Source organism: Danio rerio, chromosome 6 (assembly GCF_052040795.2).
Source record: "Danio rerio strain M-AB ecotype USA chromosome 6, GRCz13ab, whole genome shotgun sequence".
Classification (NCBI taxonomy): domain Eukaryota; kingdom Metazoa; phylum Chordata; class Actinopteri; order Cypriniformes; family Danionidae; genus Danio; species Danio rerio.
This window is the reverse complement of record NC_141026.1, coordinates 9,212,758-9,234,767: the sequence shown is the minus strand read 5'-3', so window position 1 is coordinate 9,234,767 and position 22,010 is coordinate 9,212,758. Positions and strand designations below refer to the sequence as shown.

At 35.1% G+C, this 22,010-nt stretch overlaps 1 protein-coding gene and 2 long non-coding RNA genes across 5 annotated transcripts; 2 read left to right on the top strand and 1 right to left on the bottom strand.

The window, feature by feature from the left end:
* Positions 1-1,311: 1,311 nt before the first annotated feature.
* Positions 1,312-8,796, top strand: acp5a (acid phosphatase 5, tartrate resistant a). Of its 3 annotated transcripts, none has more exons than XM_087255368.1 (6): positions 1,312-1,343; positions 3,045-3,135; positions 3,550-3,749; positions 5,932-6,056; positions 6,215-6,560; positions 7,930-8,383. In XM_087255368.1, the coding sequence occupies exons 2-6, from the start codon at positions 3,045-3,047 to the stop codon at positions 8,185-8,187; spliced, it is 1,020 nt and encodes a 339-aa protein (XP_087111494.1). In that variant the 5' UTR covers positions 1,312-1,343; the 3' UTR covers positions 8,188-8,383.
* Positions 8,797-9,648: 852 nt separating this feature from the next.
* LOC147843363 (uncharacterized) lies at positions 9,649-21,787 on the bottom strand. The gene is made up of 3 exons (XR_015493207.1): positions 21,474-21,787; positions 18,241-21,421; positions 9,649-10,524 (listed from the first exon to the last, which is right to left on the bottom strand). It is a non-coding gene; the product is annotated as an uncharacterized LOC147843363 (long non-coding RNA).
* On the top strand, positions 11,175-17,365 carry LOC147843364 (uncharacterized). The gene is made up of 7 exons (XR_015493188.1): positions 11,175-11,261; positions 12,028-12,100; positions 12,997-13,207; positions 13,335-13,538; positions 15,124-15,292; positions 15,533-16,287; positions 16,664-17,365. It is a non-coding gene; the product is annotated as an uncharacterized LOC147843364 (long non-coding RNA).
* Positions 21,788-22,010: the final 223 nt, after the last annotated feature.

The following is a 22,010-nucleotide window of genomic DNA, read 5'->3' as shown; positions in this document are numbered from 1 at the left end:
ATTTCATGTTTTTAATCAGTTGATGTCAAAGACAGCAACTTAAACTTGCTAATTCTGAAGGATTTTTTAAAATTAACAGTTTTTAGCAAAACTATTAACACAGTTCTTTTCATCATTTAGTAATTCTGTATAATTTTAGCTCCAATTTTCCTAATATTTCTCTTTTTAAACCACTTTATTTTCCAAATAGTGTGTCCAAAAAACAAATCAACACTTTTGACTGGTTTTGTGGTCCTCAGTCACATATCTTATACCATCTAATACTCAATACAAACGTTCAAGAGCCAAATTTGTTTAATATTATTTAAAACTCTTTTTTTTTCTGACCATTATTTAGTTGAAACCTGTCTGAGGTGAAACTATGATTAAGATTGATTTTACAATGAGTAGTCCCATTGACAGTTTAAGATACCTGTTTGTTATCTACTATGAGATGCACTGATCAAACGTATTGGGAAACACTAATCTATAATCAACAGATTAGGTCAGATCACTGGTTCAAAGAATGGCCTTCTAGACAGTTCTGTGCTTTAATATTGTGGCAACACTTTTAGCGAAGGCCCTTTTCTCTCGCAGTTACAATACTTCAATGCACAAAGCAAAACCCACACACACACAAACACACAAAAAATGATTTATCGGAGAGGAAGAAACTTGTCCGACCTACACAAAACCAAAACCTAAACACATATGAGGAACTTTTGAACCGCTGACGTGACCAAATGTCTGTTCCTGATCACTTTTGTCAACTAAGACACAAAGCAAAGCTCACATTAAGTCACAACATTGATTTTGAACTGATCACATTGATGTCTTTATCCTGAAAAGGAAAGTTCACCCTAATTTTACCTGTCCTCAGCCTTCATTTCAGTTTTGAGTTTCTTCTGTTAAACACAAAAGGAGATGCTTTGAAAAATGTTGTAACCATTAACTTCCACAGTGTTTCTTTTTCCTACTATGCATTTCAGTGGTTACCATCATTCTTCAGAGTATCTTCTTTTGTGTTCAACAAACAAAAATAAACCCATAAAGCTCATAAGTAGTTATTTTTGGTCGAACTATACACTTAAATTGAAATGCATGTTCATTTGTATTATTAAACAGCATTTAGGGTCAATAGTTGTTTCTTGAGCATCTAAATTAAGCTGGGATGGAAGTAGCATCAAGGTGGAAATGTTACTAAAACACATACACATGTGTCACAAGTGTCTGTGGTCATTGAGTCAGTAGGAACATGGTTAAGTCACATGCATAAACACTCCCATCTCTTTATGGGTCTGATATATATTTGAGGACAGACACGCTGAGCATGAGGACGCTGAGGACTGAGCCACTCAATCATTGTAAGTCTCTTTTATCAACTCTTCTATTATGTTTACAGCCACCAATATTTGTTTTCAGTTACAGTTTGGTCAGATTTGGGGAATGTCTAAAAATACAAGTGTAAATGCAGGAGGTTGATAGTGAAGTTTTAGGGTACGACATACAAATGCACCCAGTAAGTCTCGCTTATTTGCACTACATATATTATTAATAACACCCACACTGTAAAACCCAACAGTCAACTTTATCAAATGAAATGAGTGTCGTTAACTCAAAATTGACTGAAAGTTAATTCTACTCATTTAAAAAGAGTTTTGAACTCAGTGTTGGAGGTAATGAGTTCAATAAATACCTCATTACTTCAATATAAATGGAGTAAGTTCAAAGTACTCATATAGATAGTTTTTTTTAACTCAAATAGTTTGCAGTAATCGGTTTCCTCAAACGGTTTGAGTTTCCTTAACTTATTGGGTTTTACAGTACTCAGTTGATTTGAGTTCACTGTGGGTTTTACTGTGCTCATTGCTACGTTTACTCAAATGGGGTAAGTTCACAGTAGTCATTAGGATTAGTTTTTGAACTTAAATGATTTGTAGCAATCAGTTTCCTTAACTTTTTGGGTTTTACCTTGTAGGAAGATAATTATAGAGAACTGGATGAAGACCCGCTGACCTGCTTTGACAGAATGGACACAGTTATTGTCTTTATATTGGAGTTTATTTATTTATTTATCTACTTTTTTCATTTAATGTAATGTAATATCTTTTTTAAGCTGTTACTATTATTTATGTACAAGTAATTTATCTACTACTGTCTTATATATATATATATATATATATATATATATATATATATATATATATATATATTTTTTTTTTTTTTTTTTTGGGTAAATGTTTTTTATTTTACGTTTACGTAAATGTTACGTGTATACTATGTTTATAAAAACACAGTTCAAAAAAGTTTGGTCAGGACATGGTTCCTCTTTTTCTGTGTGAATAATATCTTCATTGTTCAGTTTAACCTAAAAAGGGGTATTTGGTATTTAGAATAGCATTGTTGCGTATTACTGATAAAAAATGATTAAAAAACATTTTATAAATAGACTTTTATATAATTTAATTGCATCATTGGTTTTGTTTACTTTTAACATCTATGGAACTTGTCCACTGCACAAATTGTTTGTTATATATTGTAAATTAAAAAAAAGAATTATTAAATTGTAATTTTTTTGACTATTTATTATTTAATTTCATATTATTTAAATCAAATTAAGAAAAAGATTTCTGAAAAAGAATTCTGAAAGAAGCACATACATTTATTTAAAGGCATAGTTCACCCAAAAATTTAAATTCTATCATCGTTTACTATACAACTACATTATTTTATAAGCACAAAATGTAAAACCACAGTAGGCAGAATAAATGTTTTCATTTTTGAGTGAGCTGCTTCTTTAAGAGAGTATTGCCGATTTCCCGCAATCACGCTGATCAGGCTGATTAGTTTACTAAGAGAAAACAGCTGTAGCTGAAATGAGGGCGTGGCTTATTGGTGATTAGAATGATATAAATGTGGAAGTTAGGCGTTAGTTTGGTATGAGGTGTGGAGAGAGGACTCTCAAAGAGCAGAAGCTGCTGGTGTAGGTGCTTTCTGGCAAGTTTCACTTCTTGGTGTGGTTTTATGAGAATTGAGTGGTTTACTGTTTGTATGTTGTTTTGTAGATGGCGTCACCACTAATGCTGGTGTTTTTAAGTGCTCTCCCTGGGGTCCTTTGCTACTATTCCTCATTCGTTGACCTGGAAGCTCAAGGAAGTGAGTTGCTATTGATTTCATGTAGTATGTTTAAAGTTTGTGTGAGCCAGAAGGTGAGTAATTTTATTATGTTGATGCACTTCCAACTAAAATGTAATGTTGAATAGAGGCAGGGCTTAATTTCGTGCATATTAACTCATCCCAATCTAATGCAAGAGGGTAGTGGTCAAAGATTAATATACAGCTGAAATGGAAGTCGTCAAAATGACCACTCATAAAGTGGAAGCAAATGGTCAGACGTTGTTCTTATTGAAGACCATATTATTTTTTTGTGTGGACTTGCTGTAAGAACAAGCGTGAGCTGGCAAAATAAACATTGTAAATTTTGGTTTCATTTGGAATTTAAGAATCTCTAAGTTTTGTCAAACTTGACGACTGAGTTTTTAATATAATATTGTCTCCCATCTCAATCAGGTAACCAGTCATCCATCAGGTTCCTAGTGTTGGGGGACTGGGGTGGACTACCTAATCCTCCATATGTGACCCCCATAGAGACCGCTACAGCCCGCATGATGGCCAAAACTGCTTCTCAGATGGGTGCGGACTTCATTTTGGCTGTTGGTGACAACTTCTACTACAAGGGCGTCACTGATGTCAATGACCCTAGATTCCAGGTTTGAATTTAAGTCTTAATGCAATTTGTTTACTTTTGTCAGCTTTTTTTTTTTTTTTTTTTTTTTTTTTTTTTTTTTAAATTTCACCATCTACCAAAAAATGGCACATCTATGAGGCGAACCAGGTGTGTTAAGGGAGTGGGGGAATTGTGTGGTTATGGTGTTGCTGTCTAAATTGCAGACTCTTGAGTAGGTAGTTATTGTTGGTAGTTTGTAACCATAAAGTTTATTTAGTATGAACGTGATCCCATCCATACATCTGTTTTTTTCCTAAATCCTCTCCATGGCCTTATGGGTTAAATGTTCATAAGAGACAAGAGTCCTGCATGGTTATGTGTTGTACTGGAGCATGACTGTTCTGTTAATTTGGTGAACTCAAATCAAATGCAGCTGGATTAGCGAATTAAGGTCCAAGGATTTTTATTTTTTTTTTTATCTTTCCCCCTCCCCCAAATGGGATAGCAAATTACAAATGAGTAGTTTTGTAAGCAGTTTATGTATTGCTTTTTGGCATGTCCATTTGAGAAAAATCTAAGTTTAACAAATGTTACGTGCATGCACATGGTGTTACAAGGAAAGTCTGGTCCTATGAGCCCAAATCCAGACTTTAAATCATGTCATCCTCCATTGTATATTAGGTGACAGTTTGGAAATGGTGGTTTTTTTAAATTAGATTTTTCTGATCTGCAAATTATCCACTTAACGCCTTGAATGGTAACATGCAACACCTCAAATATTAAGTTTGATCCGCACCCAGATCAGCACCTTATCTTTACACGCAAGAAGCATTTAAAATGGACTCCCTCTATTGAGCCATCCATTGTGGTAATACCACAGCCTGTAATATGGGAGATGCTTGTGTTTGTTAGATGACTACATAATTTTAAAATATGGTACCCCTATGCATGCTGCATCCAATTCCAGTATAGCCTCTTTATTAATGTTCCATGATGCTTAGAATGTGGTGGGGGCATGTTTTGGTACAAAGGCAAACTATTTTAAAAACCAATGTAATTTTAAGTGTACATTTTTAAATTGGACACTTCAACTGTAGGTACACTGACTTTAAAAGTTAAGACTACAATTAAGTTATGAATAGCAAGGCTTGAACCAATCCCTGTAGGGCTATTGCTTCTAGCCTGCTTGACTTGAATCTGCTTTGATGTAATGCCACTTTGTCAGAGTTTGTTTCTCGCTCCAAGGGTGCATGGCACCTAGAAAAGGGGCATTTGTGATGCCCTTCTGAAAGCTGAAATAGAGACCCTTGCAGTGCTCTTGTCATGTTATTATGCCTGTTTGTACTTTTGGATCTAATGAACTCCATGCTATTGAAACTAGTGATGTGCAATACCGCTTGCTTCCTATCCGATACCAAGTAAAAGGCACGTATCAGAGATACCAATCTGATACTTTTGCCCAAAAATGACTGTTTAGGAAATTAAAGTTGAAGGTTTAGTGTACTTGAGTGTCATTTTTATACTGAATACGAGACAAATTGTACGTTCTTTATTGATTTGAATTATTATACCAAAAAAAGAGCAAACTTATTCATTGACAGCATTTGAGCATGTTCGTCTTCAAACGCCTGCCTGAACATCTTAACATGAAACAAACATTCACACCTTTTAGTTTAGTGACATGTTAATCCAGTCCCCTTGAAGAGGTTTGTGGTTACCACCGTACCTCGCTGTTGTTGCGTGTCACAAACATTGAGTTTATGGAAGTGAAGTAGCTCCCCACAAAACTTTGCTTGCAGTTACCCATATCCAATGACCATGTGACTGAACATCTGCCGACTGAGTGTGGCTAGCTAGCGTGCTCTGCAGTTATACAGTGCCATATTACACATGACTTGGCAGGTGGAAGAACAAGTAGTTCTGCCTAAGTTGGCATTTTTTAGATAAACTAGGGTAGCAATGGTTTCTTTTTTTTTTTTTTTTTTTTTTTCCTTCCTCCACTCCATTTCTGTTTCCAATAAACTACATATTTGCTCCATTACTAAAATATCGATATTTTGATAATCAATTCTAGAACACGCTAAGCAGGTATCAGAGATATTGATATTCTAGTATCAATCTGCACATCACTAATTGAAACCTTATTTTCACTTCATGTCCACAGTTCAGCTTCAGTTTTCAGCTTGTAACTTCCTAGTAATCGAATATCTCTATGCTCTTTATAGGAAACCTTTGAAGACGTCTACACTCAAGATTCTCTTAACATTCCTTGGTACGTCATTGCTGGCAATCACGACCATGTAGGAAACGTCAAAGCTCAAATTGAGTACAGCCAGAGGTCAAAGAGATGGTACGTGAGCCAAAGTACATAGGCCTCAATGTCTAATTGAGTTTCCTGGCTCTTAAGCCAATTTGCACTGAGACTTGATGTTCATTGCAGCTGTACTTTTGACTTTGCCCTCTTCTCTTTCCAAATGGGCTGCTTTTAACAATCTTTCCATCTGCCAGGAACTTCCCCTACTACTATTATGAGATGAACTTCCGCATTCCTCGAACAGACAGTACTCTGACAATCATCATGCTGGACACTGTGTTGCTGTGTGGCAACTCTGACGACTTTCTTGACCAGCAGCCTCGAGCTCCACGAAGTGGTGTACTGGCCAACCGGCAGCTGCTGTGGCTTCAGGAACGCTTGGCGAAGTCCAAAGCTGATTATCTCCTGGTGGCCGGCCATTATCCAGTGTGGTCCATATCCGAGCACGGGCCAACTGACTGCCTGCTGAAGAATTTGAGGCCATTACTAAAGAAGTACAAGGCCACGGCTTACCTTTGTGGCCATGATCACAACCTACAAGTACGTCTCTAAAGGAACCCTCTCTTTTGAAGCGATCTCCGTTAAATCATTTTACCAATTTTCAATACTCAGCCAGTTTTTGGGTCTGTCTGGAATGTGCTAAATTGGATTAGACCATTAGCATCTTAAGTTAAAATTTTACTATTTAGAGCTTCTGTAGTTGCATGTACAGTAGTCAACGAAGAGGTTCAAAAGCTTTCATAGTAGTTCTAAACCAGGGTTGTCCGAACTCTGTCCTGAAGGGCTGGTGTCATGCAGAGTTTAGTTCTAACCCCAATTAAACACACCTGAATCATTTAATCGAGCTCTATGTATACTAGAAACTTCCAGCCATGTGCGTTGAGGCAAGTTTGAACTAAACCATGCATAACACCAGCCCTCCTGGACTGCGTTTGGACACCCGTTTTAAACTATTCGGCACTTTATTCTTGTCACGATTTGGTCGGCTTTAAAAGTTGACTACTGTGCTGTACTAACAACTGCAGAAAAGTTCTTGGTTGATGTGGTTTGGAAATAATTTCATTTTCCTCAGTCTTGGTACACAATGTAACTGCTGAAAGTCTAAATTTAAATGAGTTATCAAAACCCCTTTGGTCATGTGAGGCAAATTGTTTAATCCCAAATCAATGGTTCAAGCTGAGTGCTCCTGCCACACCTGGAGATTGGCTGAAAGACTTCTGAAAAGTCAAATCCACCATTTAACTCTAGGGCAGGGGTGAACCAACCCTGTCATGGAGAGCCCGTGTATGGTTCAGCTCCAACTTGCCTTAACAGTCCTGCCTAAAAGCTTCTAGTACAGTAGTTTAAAAAAAAAAAAAAAAAAAAAAAAAACGCCGTCCTGGAAGGTTTGTGTCCTGCTGACTTTGCCTAAACCAGGGGTGCTCAATCCTGTTCCGGGAGGTCTACCTTCCTGCAGAGTTTAGCTCCTACCCTGATCAAACACACCTGAACCAGTTAATTACGACCTGAACAACACTTGATAATTACAGGCAGGTGTGTTTAATCAGTTTCAACTAACATCTGCTGGAAGGTAGATCTCAAGGAACAGGGTTGGCCACCCCTGGTCCTAACACTCCTACCTATAGATTTCAAGACCCTGGGCAAAACTCTGCAGGACACTGGCCCTTCTGGACACAGTTTACCCATGCCTGTTGTATGACCAAGATTTAATTGGTTGGTTTAAGTCTAGTTGGGATTGGAGCTAAACCCTGTAGGACACCAGCCATCTAGAACACAGTTTGGGCACTCCTGCTTTGAGTTAAATGAGCTTATTTTCAAATTTTCCTCCAAGCCTTTTTGATCAATTTAAGGTTAAACATTTTTTTGATTAATTTGAATCTGACATTCTGCCTCTTGCTTTGTTTTCCAGTACATCAAGGAGTCTGGTATTGGTTATGTAGTTAGTGGAGCTGGTAACTTTATGGATCCTGATGTGCGCCACCGCAACCGCGTTCCCAAAGGCTACCTTAAGTTCTTCAATGGCGATGCCTCAACATTGGGTGGTTTTGCTCACATTGAGGTTGATAAGAAACAGATGACCGTTACGTTTATCCAGGCTAGAGGAACCTCTCTGTACCGGGCTGTTCTTAAGAAGCGTGACGACGTTCTTGAGGATGACAACTTTTGAAATTTTTAGTTTATATGTGACTGGGTATATTTACCTTGGTCTTTTAGATTTTATGTTGTGAATTGAAAACTTGCTCAAGATCTGTTTTAAAAAAAAAAAAGTGCAGTTTTACAATCCTTTATTTATAGATTTAAGTTTAATGAATTGTTTTAAACATGGAACTTTTTAATAATGATTAATTAAATGTTCATTTAAACTACTACTGATCAACTGAAGTGTCCGCTACTTTTTCCTTTTTATATACGAGAGTAAGGATTCATCTATTCTGGACTCTTAACCTCAGTGCTAGAGTCTACTTTGAATGTATTACTAATAATGAAAGGTTAAGTTAACTGTTGATATTTGAAAGCAAAGTAGACATGCTCATAACTTATCAGGACACTGGTTATTTTTGTAACGTGCTTTCACTGCTGATTGGTAGGTGACTAACTTTTGAATTTTTACTGGAAACCTCAAACCAGTGATCAATGAAAATCCTTGCATTGAAATCAGGATACATTCATATTGAACATTATTTAAAGAAGCTTGTAATGTTCAATGTAGATTTCACGCGAGGAACAGTAAGGTAAACATTTGGGCAATATTCTTAAGGTTTATTTAAAAAAAAAAGAAAAAAAAAAGTGCTTACTAAAAGTAATTCAGATTAAGATGTCTTTTTGTCAACTTGGTGGTACGGCTGCCTAGATTTGCAACTTTCCATTTGCACCGCACCTTATCTTATTCACATCCGTTTGCAAGTGCCAGCAGTAACTGACTTAACTGTATTTGGAGCTGATCTACAGTAAATCCATTCCTTCCTGCAGCATGGTCCTGACACAATATGATCTGGACTGAAGTTGAGAATTAACGAGTCTTAAATTCTCTTGCGCTGGCATGTGCTTCACTTTCATTTTAAGCTAGAGATCAAGATGTGCGTTTTATTAAGGTTTTCTCTTTAAGGATGGTGCTTGAGGCTGCTTCAGCTAAGAAATCCTAATTATAAGTAGGCCCACACGAAATCTGTGCGCGCAGATTTTCTGCAGAATTCCGCAGATTTTTAGCCCATTAATTCTGTTTATTTACTTGAGTAAATCTTTTTATTCAGTAATTTATTACTTTTTATTTCATGTATTAAGGTTTTAGTTATAATACTCCCAAAATAATTCAGCAGAAATCTGCAGATTTTATCAATTCTCTGCAGAAATAGCAAAAAATGTCCGCAGATTCCGTCTGGCACTGATTATAAGTTAATAGTTTTTTTTTTTTTTTTTTTTTTTTTTTAAATTAATTTTGGGTTGCAAGAAGGAAAAACTCCTAATAAACTCAATTAAGTACTTTTTTTTTGTTATTATTATTATTAGAGGTATAATTCACCCCAAACAAGAAAATTACTCCTTCTTGGTCTAAAATTGATAAATTGATTGAATTTTTTTTCTGTTCACAAGAGATTTTGGCAATTAATTAGCCTTTGACATCCATAGTAGGGAAGGAAGTATACTTCGTCTTTTGAGTTTCTTTATCTGTTAAAGGCAATGCGAATAAACTTAGCATTTTTATATGAGCTATTCAAGTTCCCTTAACTCCCAATTTGTCCTTCTGTGCTGTTTGTACTCAATAATACAACAATACTCAGTAGATTAACACTACTGTAGTTTTTTTAGATTGGTTTCATGCTTTCCGTTGACTGCGAGATGCTGTAGCTTTACAGCATCACCTATTGCAAAATGTTGCCACAATGAAACGTTTAGTGAAGGCTCTTGGGTAAGGGTGTCCATCCAGAAGTTTGTTGCAACAATTTTAATGAGTTTTTTTTTTTTTCCTTCCTCCCTCCTTTCTCTCTTCTCCTTTCTCTCTTTCATTCCTCAGTGAAGCCACTTAATGGAACACCAACTTTTTTGGGAAAGGGCTTGTTTTACAAATCCCCTGGAGTTAAATAGTTGAATTTTGAGCACTTTTAGCTTGGCATAAATCATTGAATCTGATTAGACCATTAGCATCATACTCAAATTGAAAGTTTTTGATATTTCTATTTAAAGCTTGCTGCTTCTGAAGTTGCATTGTATAATAAGACAGATGGAAAATGAACAGTTGCTGTTTTTTAATATAGGAAACAAGAAATATACTCTTATTCCGGCATTTTCAGATTCTGTCTGTCTTAGGACACAATATTACTCCAGACACGTCAAGCTTTAAATAGGAAAATTCTAAATGTGAATTATATTTTTGGGATTTTTATTTTTTTTGATTGAGATGCTGACTGTCTAATCAGATTTAATCACTTATGCCAGGGGACACCAATCTTGTTCCTGGAGGGTTGGAGTCCTACAGATCTTAGCTTCAACCCTAATCAAACACACACTGTAAAAAATGTTTGTGAAAATAACAGTGAAATTCTGTAAAATTGTGACATCTAAATTTTGTAAATAGAAAAACAATGAAACAGCGTTAAATTTACAGTATGCTTTTGTAAAAAATAAAAATACAGTTGTAAAATGTTAAACTAAATTAAACTGTTAATTGTACTGTAAGACTGTGTATCAATAACAATGTTTATTTGTAAAATTTACTGATCACTGTTATTTGAATAGTAAAAACATGTAATACTGAAAACTGCTGTAAAAATTACAAAATGATACTAAACAAACAAAAATCAGCTATTACAGATAAAAAAGCAAGTGTAAGCAAGTAGAACTATCACAAATGTTATCCTACATGACATATTTACAAGTTTTAAATGAGGGGTTTTAAGGCAATGTGTCTGTTTAGAATTGTCCTTATGGTCTATAAGCTATTTTAGCTTTGCTAATTATCATATTTAATGTAGGCTTACATAGAAAGATAAGGGTTATTTGTCCCCAGGGGTCCTTTATTTTTGCGATGTGTTTCTATTTAAAATGTATGCTTTTGCGTAAATTAACGTCTGCGTTTGAATTTCAAACTCTGTTCTGCCTTGTCCAATCACCAATCGGCTATCTGATTCTTGCGGGAGCAGCCATTTTACAGATATTGTTTGTGAGAGCGCGCGCTCAATCTGTCCGGCCCGCGAATAAAGCTGTGGAAGACGTCTTGCAGCATTTCTAACTACCGAGGCACTGGTAAGTTTAGTGTAAAGTTGGTTTACTTTGTACTTTAAACGCTTTACCATACAAACACCTGCAAAAAAGGAGAGGGTATTATTTGGGGTGTTGCACGGTCTTCGGAATAATAATCTGTGTTACAATGCAAAGGTAACTCGGTCACTTGTCGTATCGTCCGTCTAACGTAACGCTGAAAAAACTGAAGATTTTGTTAGAAGTCTAAAGATGATTAACGTTACGTGTCATTTTTGCAACAAAACACTTGACACACTGAGACGTTAACGTTATGTGTTGCATTGTAAAGTTCACAGAAACGAACCCCATTGTTTTTTCAAATGTGTTATTGCTGGCTGTATGCGAACATTTTGCGCTTACGCTGCATTAAAAGCACATGTCTATAGGGATCACATTGAGTTTGCCTCAACCGTTAGTACTAAAGCAGTTTTTGCTGATTTAAATGTGCCATTTTGTTGTGTGACCGCACGTTTAACACGGCTAAAGATTTAATAAGCCACTTAAAAGAGCATTTAGCAGATGGCCGACCTGTGTCTTGTCCAGTAACGGGTTGTAATACTTTTACAATCAATCGTCTTTTACAACTCACATGATCAGGAAGCATAGAGCTGCTTCAAATGATACTATAAGTGATAATACCCATAATTTGGGTTCACACGCCATTTGTGGGTTAACTGAAAATTTCAGTCATGCTCAATATTTTTGCAGGTATTGTGAAATCACAAGAAATGAATTTCAGAGCGATAACTTAAATGTTTGTGGTCCACAGTGAACCCCTGAAACTTGATTCTGTTGTTCATGATTTACAATCTGAAGACTATCAAGAGATCAAAGGAATAAAGGTAAACTATGCTGTTTTCAATACTTGAAATCTTTTCATGCCTGCCTTTTTACCCAAGTCTTTACAGTGAATCAATCAAACATACAGAGAATTTTTTCTTTTTAGAGTTTAATACTACTGACAGAAATAATGTATAAAGGAACATCATACAAAAAGGGACATTTTCTTGTGTCTAAAAATTATGAGTTTGATTTTGGAGAACTTCTCATCATTTTAATTCAAAATGGCGAAGCTGTGTTTTTGTAATGAGAATACAAAGAGCTGAATATCATTTTGAATACCATCTGTACTCTATGACTAAACAGAGTAACTGGCTACAGTGTCTTAACATTAATGACTTGGTTGATTTTTATCCGCTAATATCATACTTTGGTAATGGGTACCAAGTCATTCTGCTGAAACACAGCGTGCTGTTGAAGTAAAGACATCTTGTCCACAGAGGTGGAAAAAATATGGTAAAAATCATCATGTATGCTTAGTTAAAATAACATGTAGTTTAAAGAGATAGTTTTCCCCAAAATTTTAAGTGTTGATATCATTTACTTAACCTTGACTTTTTCTTTTTTTCAAACCTGTTTAGGGTTTGTTTGTTTTTGTTTTTTTTCTCAAGAGGATATTTGAAGAATGTTGTAACTGTTGACTTCTATAGTATTTCTTGCTACTATAAAAGTTGATGATTACAAGTTTCCAACATTCTGTCCCCCCCCCAAAAAAACTCAAACTGGTATTAAATGTGTCAAGGGTAAATAAATTATACATTTCAAATTTTTAGGTAAACTATCTCTTTAAAATAATAGTAAGATCTGAATTTTTGTTTTATTTGCATTTAGATGAACAGAAATAAACTTTTTATAAATTTAATAACTACATGTTTAATCACTACTTGCTTAATTTCAGTATTGACTGACTTGGAGACAACATTTCTTCGTACTGCCATCACAGAGGTCTTGCCTAACCTTCCAGAGGCAACAAAAGATATTTTAGAGGAGTTATTGCAATCCATTGGAGTGGAGACATATGATGATTTTCAGTTTATTGAGGAATCTGATTTGCTGACAGCATTGAGGCCAATCCAAGCTCAACGTTCTTGCTGCTTGGAAGTTAAGATGTAAGTCGTGTTACAGAGCAGAATGCTACAAGACAACTTCACAAAGTAACAGGTGTAAAAAGGTCTTGAAAAGAAAAAAAAAAAAAAACTTTGTTACTGACTATTGTTTGTGTATGATCTTTTGCAGGCCAGACACCAGAAACAAGCAGCTCATCACAACCTTCCACAGCCTTGCATAGTTCACCTGCAAGTTCTCAATCGTCCTCCACCAGCAGCTCCCAAAGCCCTGATGTAGACTGGGTGGATACGTTTCTGATACCATGGGATACATTTTTTGGAGAGAGGAAAACTACCAAGTTCACGAATGAGAAGAGAGATGGTCCGAATTGTGGTAAATGAGATTCTTCACTAAAGAATAGTACCCTGGCCCAACCACACCCCCATCTATTACTCTGTATACTTTGCTAGCAGTCTTTTTGAATTCCATTCACTGGACATATCCAGTTTGTAAAAGTACAGTTTCAAGTTTTCAGGAAGAAAAAATTCAGAACATCAAACTCAATATTCTAAAATTCTAAACCAGATATTCAGATTGTGAAATTCAGATTCAGCAGAAAGTAGGTCAGGAGTCATCAACAGGGAAGAGTAGACAATCACTGAAAAGTTAAAGCTAAAATTAAGCATTTCGGCTATTCACAGAGCTGTGTGAGTTTACTGGTGTATTTGAGGCTCAGGAGGACACAATTCTTCTGCAAACTGACTATCGGAGTCCGCTATTTTCAGTAGTTTGTGTAATAAATATGCTTCAGTGAACTGCAGTGCTCCTGCTTTTTTGTCAAATTATATAGGATATTATATTGTTAAATTTCATAAAATTATATAAAATATTTATTACAATATTTATAGTACAGCATAGCGTATAGTATTTTAAGGAAGATTTGAATGATGTTTGGCCAAAGCCTATCATCAACACTGAAATGCTGCCCGTTTTAAATATCTATTGGCATCCAAAATGTCATATTTAACCTTGCATTTATATTTATTTGAATGATCAGATTTTTCCATATATTTAAAAATATGACATTATTTTTTAGCTAAAATACGTTGAAACCAAAATGTCCAATAGGTGGCGCCAAATCCCTATCTTTGTCATTGTCATTGAATTGTTCATTCAGAGTCGTTCGATTCAGCTCATTTATAAATGAATTAAGTGACTCACTATGAATGACTCGCTCAGAGATTCTTGTTAACCTCATTTGTTAAGTGCTTTAAACTTTGTTTCAAATGGTTACAACATAAGAGGTGGTAAGTTTATTGTTGTGAATAATGTACAGCGAAAGCCACTTGATGATTTTTCAACGTTTTTTTTATGTGACCCGAAACTAAAAGCATCCTTCCTCTAGCCCGCCACCCCCCCCCCCCCCCCCCCCCCCCTTACCTACTGTCTGCTGAATCTGAATTTCACAATTTGAATTTCTGGTTTTGAATTTTACAATATTGAATTTGATGTTCTATATTTTTTGTTCGGAAAACTTGAAACGTCTATAAAAAAATTTCAGCCTTAAAAAATTTAGTTGTCTTAAATTTCAGATGTTCATTATTCAAGTAAAGAAATTCAAATTCAAATTTTTTTACGGCATATAAAAATTTAGATTTATAGAATTACAATTGTCAATAATTCAAACTAACACAATTCAAATTCAGATTGGAAAATCATATTATTAGCTCCATAATTTACAATAAGAATAAATGTGTTACCATTAGTAATCATGAATGTACAACAATACTTATATGGTGTTTAATAATTGTTGTTACCAAAATTATTATGTATTTCAAGATCAAAGACTGTCATGATAACATTTAATATAATAGTAACATAAATCTTGTAAAAGATTTTTTTAATTTGTTTGTATTTTTTACTTTTATGGTATTATAAATAAATACCAAATGTAACTTTTATTTAACTTTTTTCTTAGGCCAATCCTGCTTTTCATCGAAGCGTTTCCTGCTGTGTGTGGATCGAAATGTTGTACATGACAACATCCCCTCCTTTATTTCTGCCCTGTGTATGATGTTTGGGAGCTATTATTGCTTCGACATCCATTACCCATCAGAGCTGGCATCAATCTTGGAGTTTTTGCAGAAGTATGTGTTTTTGTACAGGCTTTATACAACATTGAAGTGAAAAAAATTAAAGTAATTGATGCAGTGGCTTTTTATGAATACTTAAATTGCTAATGCAAAGTTTTCTTTTTATTTTGCCTGGTTTATATGTATAGGTTAATACATTTCACTATAGTTTCAATTAAAAAGGTATTTTCCCCCCCAAAAATAAGTTGTTTTTTAATCATTAATACTATTTAATTTTTTCTCTTTTTTGCCCAGGTGTTTCTTCTCTATCAACCCAGAGAAAGGCACTAAAGTGGAGAAGACAAACACAGCCCGTCTTCATGTGAACCCAAGAGTTCTTACCTTGATTCAGGAACTTTCAGATCATGAATGGCGTGACGTCTAAATATGGACTGAAGTCAGTAAGATTTGACATACACTGAATGCCAGTTTCTCAGGTTTGTTTGATCTGCCATGCTTAATGTATGTGTTTAAGTTAGTACACAACTATTAGCGTTTTTATCTAGTGTTTTCTGAATTAGGTTATTCCTGAATTGGTTGTTTGTATGGAATATTTGTTTATAAAACAACTCTTAAATGTTCTTAAATCGATTTAAAAGAAAAGTTGGTAGCACTTTAAAATAACTACAAACTATGAACCATTTATTAAGCATTAGCATATAGTGAATTAATTTACTGTTGAGCATTAACTCTACTATAATAAACATTAGTAGACAGTTTATAGCTACAGCTAAAAATGCTGTATTCTTGACTTAAAAGCATGTGTATTGTGCTTAATAATTGTGTTTTCATACTTGGTTAAAGATTCTTTTTTCATTACTAAATTAAGTATAGCATTATTTACAAACCAGTTATTTAAGAGTAGTTGGTGTTTTTTTAAGATCATTCAGAATGCGTAAGTTAATAATTAATAAACTATTGAAATCAACATTTATATATCTTATTATTCGGGCATATATTAATAGTTAATTTGTATGTTAATAAATGCTTTATTAACTCAACTTCATCTTGTGACCTAATCTAAAGTGAGGACTATTTATGCTTTATAAATCCCTTATTAAATTCTTAACAGGAATTATTTTTTTTAATTTGAAGAAACACAAATGAAACTCTGTCAAATGAAAAAATAATCTTTGCAATCTTATGTAAAATAAAATTACTGTACAGTTTAAACATTGCTAAATAATGAAATGTTGCATCCTATTATATTGTTAAATTATATTGTTGTTTAATCCAATTTTATGTCATATTATGACACTCCTGTTATTCAGTAATGTTTAAACTTTACAGTAGTTTAACTTTTTAGATCAGATTGAAAAGATGTATTGGTCATTTTATACTGAGCCTTTATTAGTCATTTAGAAGGGATTTATAAAGCATAAATAGTCCTCACTTTAGATTAGGTCATAAAACTGGATGAAGTTGTGCTAGTAAAGCATTTATCAACATACATGGTAACCATTTCTATATGCCTGAATAATAAGATATATAAACATTGGTTTCAATGGTTTATTAGTCATTTACTAACTCACTCAATTGTCTTAAATATCTCCAACTGCTCTTAAATACAAATGGTTCGTAAATAATGTGATACTTAATTTAGTCATGAAAAATCAATTACTCACAAATTATGAAAGTACAACTATTAAACACATTATAAATGTGCTCATAAGACAAGAATACAGCATTTGTAGCCTTGTATATAAACTGCTTACTAACGTCTGTTAATGTAGAGTTAATGCTTAACAGTTAATGTTAATAGCTATTATTGTTAATAGCATATAGTGAATAGTTAATTCACTATATGCTAATGGTTGATAAATGATTCATAGTGTGTAGGTATTACAAAGTGTTACCGAATATCTTTCATTTTATTGCCATTTAAATTTTAGTTTTACTGGCAATGTCTCCCATGTCTTTGTCTATAATTTTCCTTATTTGTTTTTTTAAAGAAGACAATCATTAATCTGTCACATGCTTTCAAAATGGTGAATGTATAGTTTGTAAGGAAAGTAAGCAATACAAATGTGAACTGACAGACAATGTTGACTTGTTTATGGTTAATAAATACAAATTATAATTTGGTTACTAAGTCTTTGAGTGCTGTTTCTGGTCTAAGCATATCTAGAATCTATATTCCTAAGTAATGTGTAACATACAAGTTATCGTATTAATGGTCAAGGGTAAAGCAAATGATTTACAGTTGCTACTGAAATCAAACTATGTTCAGTATACGAAACAACATTGGTCTTAAAATAATTGGTTTAGGTGTAGTTGTGCCATTTCAGAAAAGATTTACTTGTTTACTTTTTGATAATTATGAATAAACAATTGACTAAAGTGATGATTTTATGCTGTTAAGTTGTTTATATTTTACAATGTATTTTTGTTACATAATTATTGTGGCAACCACAGCTGCCAGATTAGTAATTCTATATGTTCAACAGTTTTAAATTGTAAAGAGGTTTACATTTTTATTGTAATTTTTACAAAATTATTCTGGCAACCACAGCTGCCAAAATATTTTTGTAAAAACAACAAGATTTCTTTGTTAAAATACTTAAAATGTAATTATTTCTTACACAAACTTTCTGTAAATTTTACATAATATTAATTTGTTTTTACATAATTATTCTGTACATAAACAGTTTTAAATTGTAAACCGGTTTACAATTTTATTGTATTTTTTACAAAATTATTCTGGCAACCACAGCTGCCAAATTTTTTTTGTAAAAACAACAAGATTTTTTTGTTAAAATACAAAAATTTTTATTATTTCTTACATAAAATTTCTGTAAATTTGACATATTATTAAATAGTTTTTTACATAATTATTCTGTACATAAACAGTTTTAAATTGTAAACAGGTTTACAATTTTATTGTATTTTTTACAAAATTATTCTGGCAACCACAGCTGCCAAATTTTTTTTGTAAAAACAACGGAATTTTTTTTACAGTGCACCTGAACAAGCAACTCAAGGTCTTAAGCTGTGATCACACCAGAGTTTGAGTTTGCGAAATTTTGTTCGTATGGCTCTGCGAAAAGGGGCGGGATTAAACAAGATTATTAGACATTAAAAAAAGCGAGCGATTGCTCCATGTTTTAAATTTCTGTCCAGAGAGGCCATGTTTTGATCCTCAATTGGTCTCACACAGTCAAGTGATTCGATTTCGCAGGTCAGAGTTTACCAAGCTTGAACTTTGCACTGCAGCAACCTGCGAAACTTGATGCATGACCCTGCTTCCGGTCAGATGCATTCGCGTGCGTATGAATGGAAGTCTATGGGAGGAAAAGCCTAGTGTGACCGCAGCTTTACTAGTTATACTTGAAACATCCAGGCAGGTGTGTTGAAGCAAGTTAGAGCTAAACCCTGCAGGGACACCGGCCCTCCAGGACCAAGATTGGTGAACCCTGACTTATGCTAAGCTAAGCTCCAGATATTGACTAAATGGATTCAGAAATGCTAAAACTCAAGTGGTAAGAGAACTTGTAAAATGTGTTCCTTTTAAGAGCTTTGATGCAACTGGGCCTAATCATAATTAAAATAAATTGAGAGTAGACATTTTTTCACCAAGAAAACTCAGTTGTGGCTCAAACAGATGTGGGAATGTGTGTGTATTTATAACAGTGCTTTAAAAAGAACGGTGTGAATGTAAGCTTCACACTTTAATCTGAATCTTATCTGGCAGCCGGCCATAATCCTTTCTGCACATGCTCTGTGTCTGTACTTAATTCAATCTTCTCTAATCTAAATGATTCCCTAAACCCCTCTTTAACAGTTGGAAAATCCACCGAGTCCCTTACAGTGTGCAGCCCTTAGCTTTTTGTATTATGAAAACCCTTGCGAAGGGCTTTTGAAAGTGGCTTTACTCTTACAACATCCAGGACGAAAGTAAGATATTTTACACAATTTTGACAAACTAAGTTTTCCCAAATCATGTCAAATCTTCCCATGTGAACGTTTTAAAGTGTTTATGATGCCCACATTCTGTAATGTAAAACATTTTGGAGCAGTTCTTCAAAGTTATAGCTTTTTTTGTTACATAAAATTGTTAACTTCTAGAACAGGGATGGGCAAACTTGATCCTCGAGGGCCGGTGTCCCTGCAGAGTTTTGTTCCAACACTAGTCAAACACACCTGATCAAACTAATCAGTGTCTTCAAGATCACTTGAACTCTATAGGGAGGTCTGTTTGAATAGGGTTGGAGCTAAACTGTGCAGGACACCGGCCCTCCAGGACCGAGATGGCCCACCCCTGTTCTAGAAGTATCTGAACTCTGAGCACAACCAAGACACTCTTAATGCTAAGCTTTTCCGCCCACCTGCAGGGAGATTTCTCGTCTGGGGCATTACAGCGTTAAACATTAGCAGTATGTAATGGGTTTAATTGTTAAACATTCTTATTGTGTTTACATTTGGTACAAAGAAAACATTTATCAGTGATAAACCATGACAAGATAAAATAAGAGGTCTAGTTTGACACCAAATATCAGAACACTGGAGTTTTTAGTACTTATACCCCCAGTTTCACAAACAAGGTTTAAGGCTAGTCAAGATTAAATTGCATGTTTACACTGTCTCAACTCAAAATAACTTTCAGTGAGATGTCTTAAAATACATCAGTGTCATTATTGTTTTCCAGGTGCACACCAGTAATATATTATTCTAAGGCCATTTTTAAAAATTTAGCTTAAATAGACTTATTTAACTAAGGCCTAGTCCTGGCTTAATCTAAGCCCTGTTTGTGAAACTGGGACATAAAGTGCATATGAATTTATTTTGCATCCTTAATCCTACCCAATACCTCAACCTAACAATTACCTTAACTATTAATATGCAGCAAAAGCAGGAGCCAAAAGTCATAGTTAATGGTTTATTAATAGCGAGAACTGTACCTTAAAATAAAGCAAGACGACAAAGACCGATAAATGCAGTTTGATAATAATCAAGGTCAGGGTCAGGTTATCTAAAACAGGTCACCTACACTCCGATGTCATTTAAGTCCAAAGATTAACGGGTACTGTGCATTCTCGAGGAAGCCGCTTGCAAATGAGCATAGCTTGAACACAAAGAGAGATGAAAGCATAGCTTGGACAACCTTGTAGATCATGTGTGTAGATATGTGTATATAAAATATAAGAGAGTGTGATCGGCCATATGTCAGCGCTGCACTGTCAGGTTTAAATCGCGTGGCAAAAAAGGGGAGTCTAATCTGATAACATCTTTATAAGCACTTTAACTCTTGCTCTTGACCAGCTAGTCACTTAAGCTGATCCTCTACTGGTGCAATAATTAGCATCACATACCTGTTCCTGTACAACCACAGGGTATAAATTTAACCTTTGCCACACCTGCAGTCAGATGACCAATCAATGTAGATTATGTAAATATAAAAATGATAAACATTCCAAGTGATGGTTGTGTAATAATTACAAAGGAAAACACATGTTATGCTCTTAAAGAGGCTACATGTTATACTTTTCAAGCATTAAAGGGCACCTATGGTAAAACAAAAAAAAAAATCTACTTTTCAAGCTGTTTGGACAGACGTGTGTAGGTATAGTGTATAGACCGTCATATTGGGGTGATATAAACACACCCAGTGCTTTTTTCCCCCCCAATTTAACAACATAATAACGGTGGAGATTATGTATATGAGATATGCGATAATAGCGGTTTTCAGATTGACCGCAACTTGACGTAGGAGTGCGGTCGCCCCGCCCACCAATATTGATTGACAGGCACACGTCACCTAATTCTCAGTTTTTATTTCCCGTCCGCCATTTTCAGCGTGAGTCAAAGCGATATCACTAAAGGAACATCCTTGCTCTATTTTTAGATGCAAGGCTCATTGGGCTCAACACAAGATCAATATTCTCCACATTATCGCTCTAATCGGAATCATTGGTTGTACCTTTAGGTAGGTTTGCAAACGTGTACTTTTCGTTGTTTCTACCTTAACCTTTAAACATTTGCATTTCTCACGTTCACAGAAGCTCCCTGTGATCTTAACTAGGTGCTTTATTTCCGTCGGAAATAAAAGAACAAACTTGCCTGCAGGTCGCACTCTAGAAGCTCCGCTCTGCGTGGCACGATGCAGCGCCATGTGTTTTGGAAATCTGGGCGTGAGTTTTTGTCGGGCTGCACGCGGCGCCGCTTCAAGTCGGCGACTGGGGGCCGCACAGCCGCCGACTTGGGGCGCTATTGTGTGTGCCCTCATGGAAACTTGTGTTTAGAGTTCTAAAATGCGTGGCGCGATGCCACAGAGTGTGTCTAGTGTACCGTGTCGCGGCTTCGAGCAGCGCATCCGGTGCCTCAATCAAAGTTAATTCAGTGTGGTGGTTATTAGTCTCGGTGTACAAGCTCGGCACTTTAAACCAGCACACAGTTGGCTGTAAAACTTTACAAAGACACAAATGATTTTTTTACTCTCTGCTTGGTCTGTGTCCAAGTGGTACATGTACGGCTGAATGCTGGTCCTCTCACTCATGTTACTTTTCTCAGTCTGCCTGTCTGTTGCAAACACAGAGCGGGTGAGCTCTTGGCTCTGCCCCCTTGTTATGTTGGGCAGGAAGCCGAAACTAATTTTCATGTGAAGCAACACACCCCTAAAACACCCCCAACATGACACTTTTTAACACATCATAATAAAAACATCTGAACTGTGTTTTAAACTGAACCTAAACTGGCACAGTCAGAAAAACCATAATATTAATATTAAATCATCAAA

Coding starts and splice junctions, on each gene's coding strand:
- acp5a (XM_087255368.1), top strand. CDS start 3,045: ATGGCGTCACCACTAATGCTGGTGTTTTTAAGTGCTCTCCCTGGGGTC. Junction 3,750..5,931: donor TCAATGACCCTAGATTCCAG/GTTTGAATTTAA, acceptor TGCTCTTTATAG/GAAACCTTTGAAGACGTCTA. Junction 6,561..7,929: donor GCCATGATCACAACCTACAA/GTACGTCTCTAA, acceptor TTTGTTTTCCAG/TACATCAAGGAGTCTGGTAT.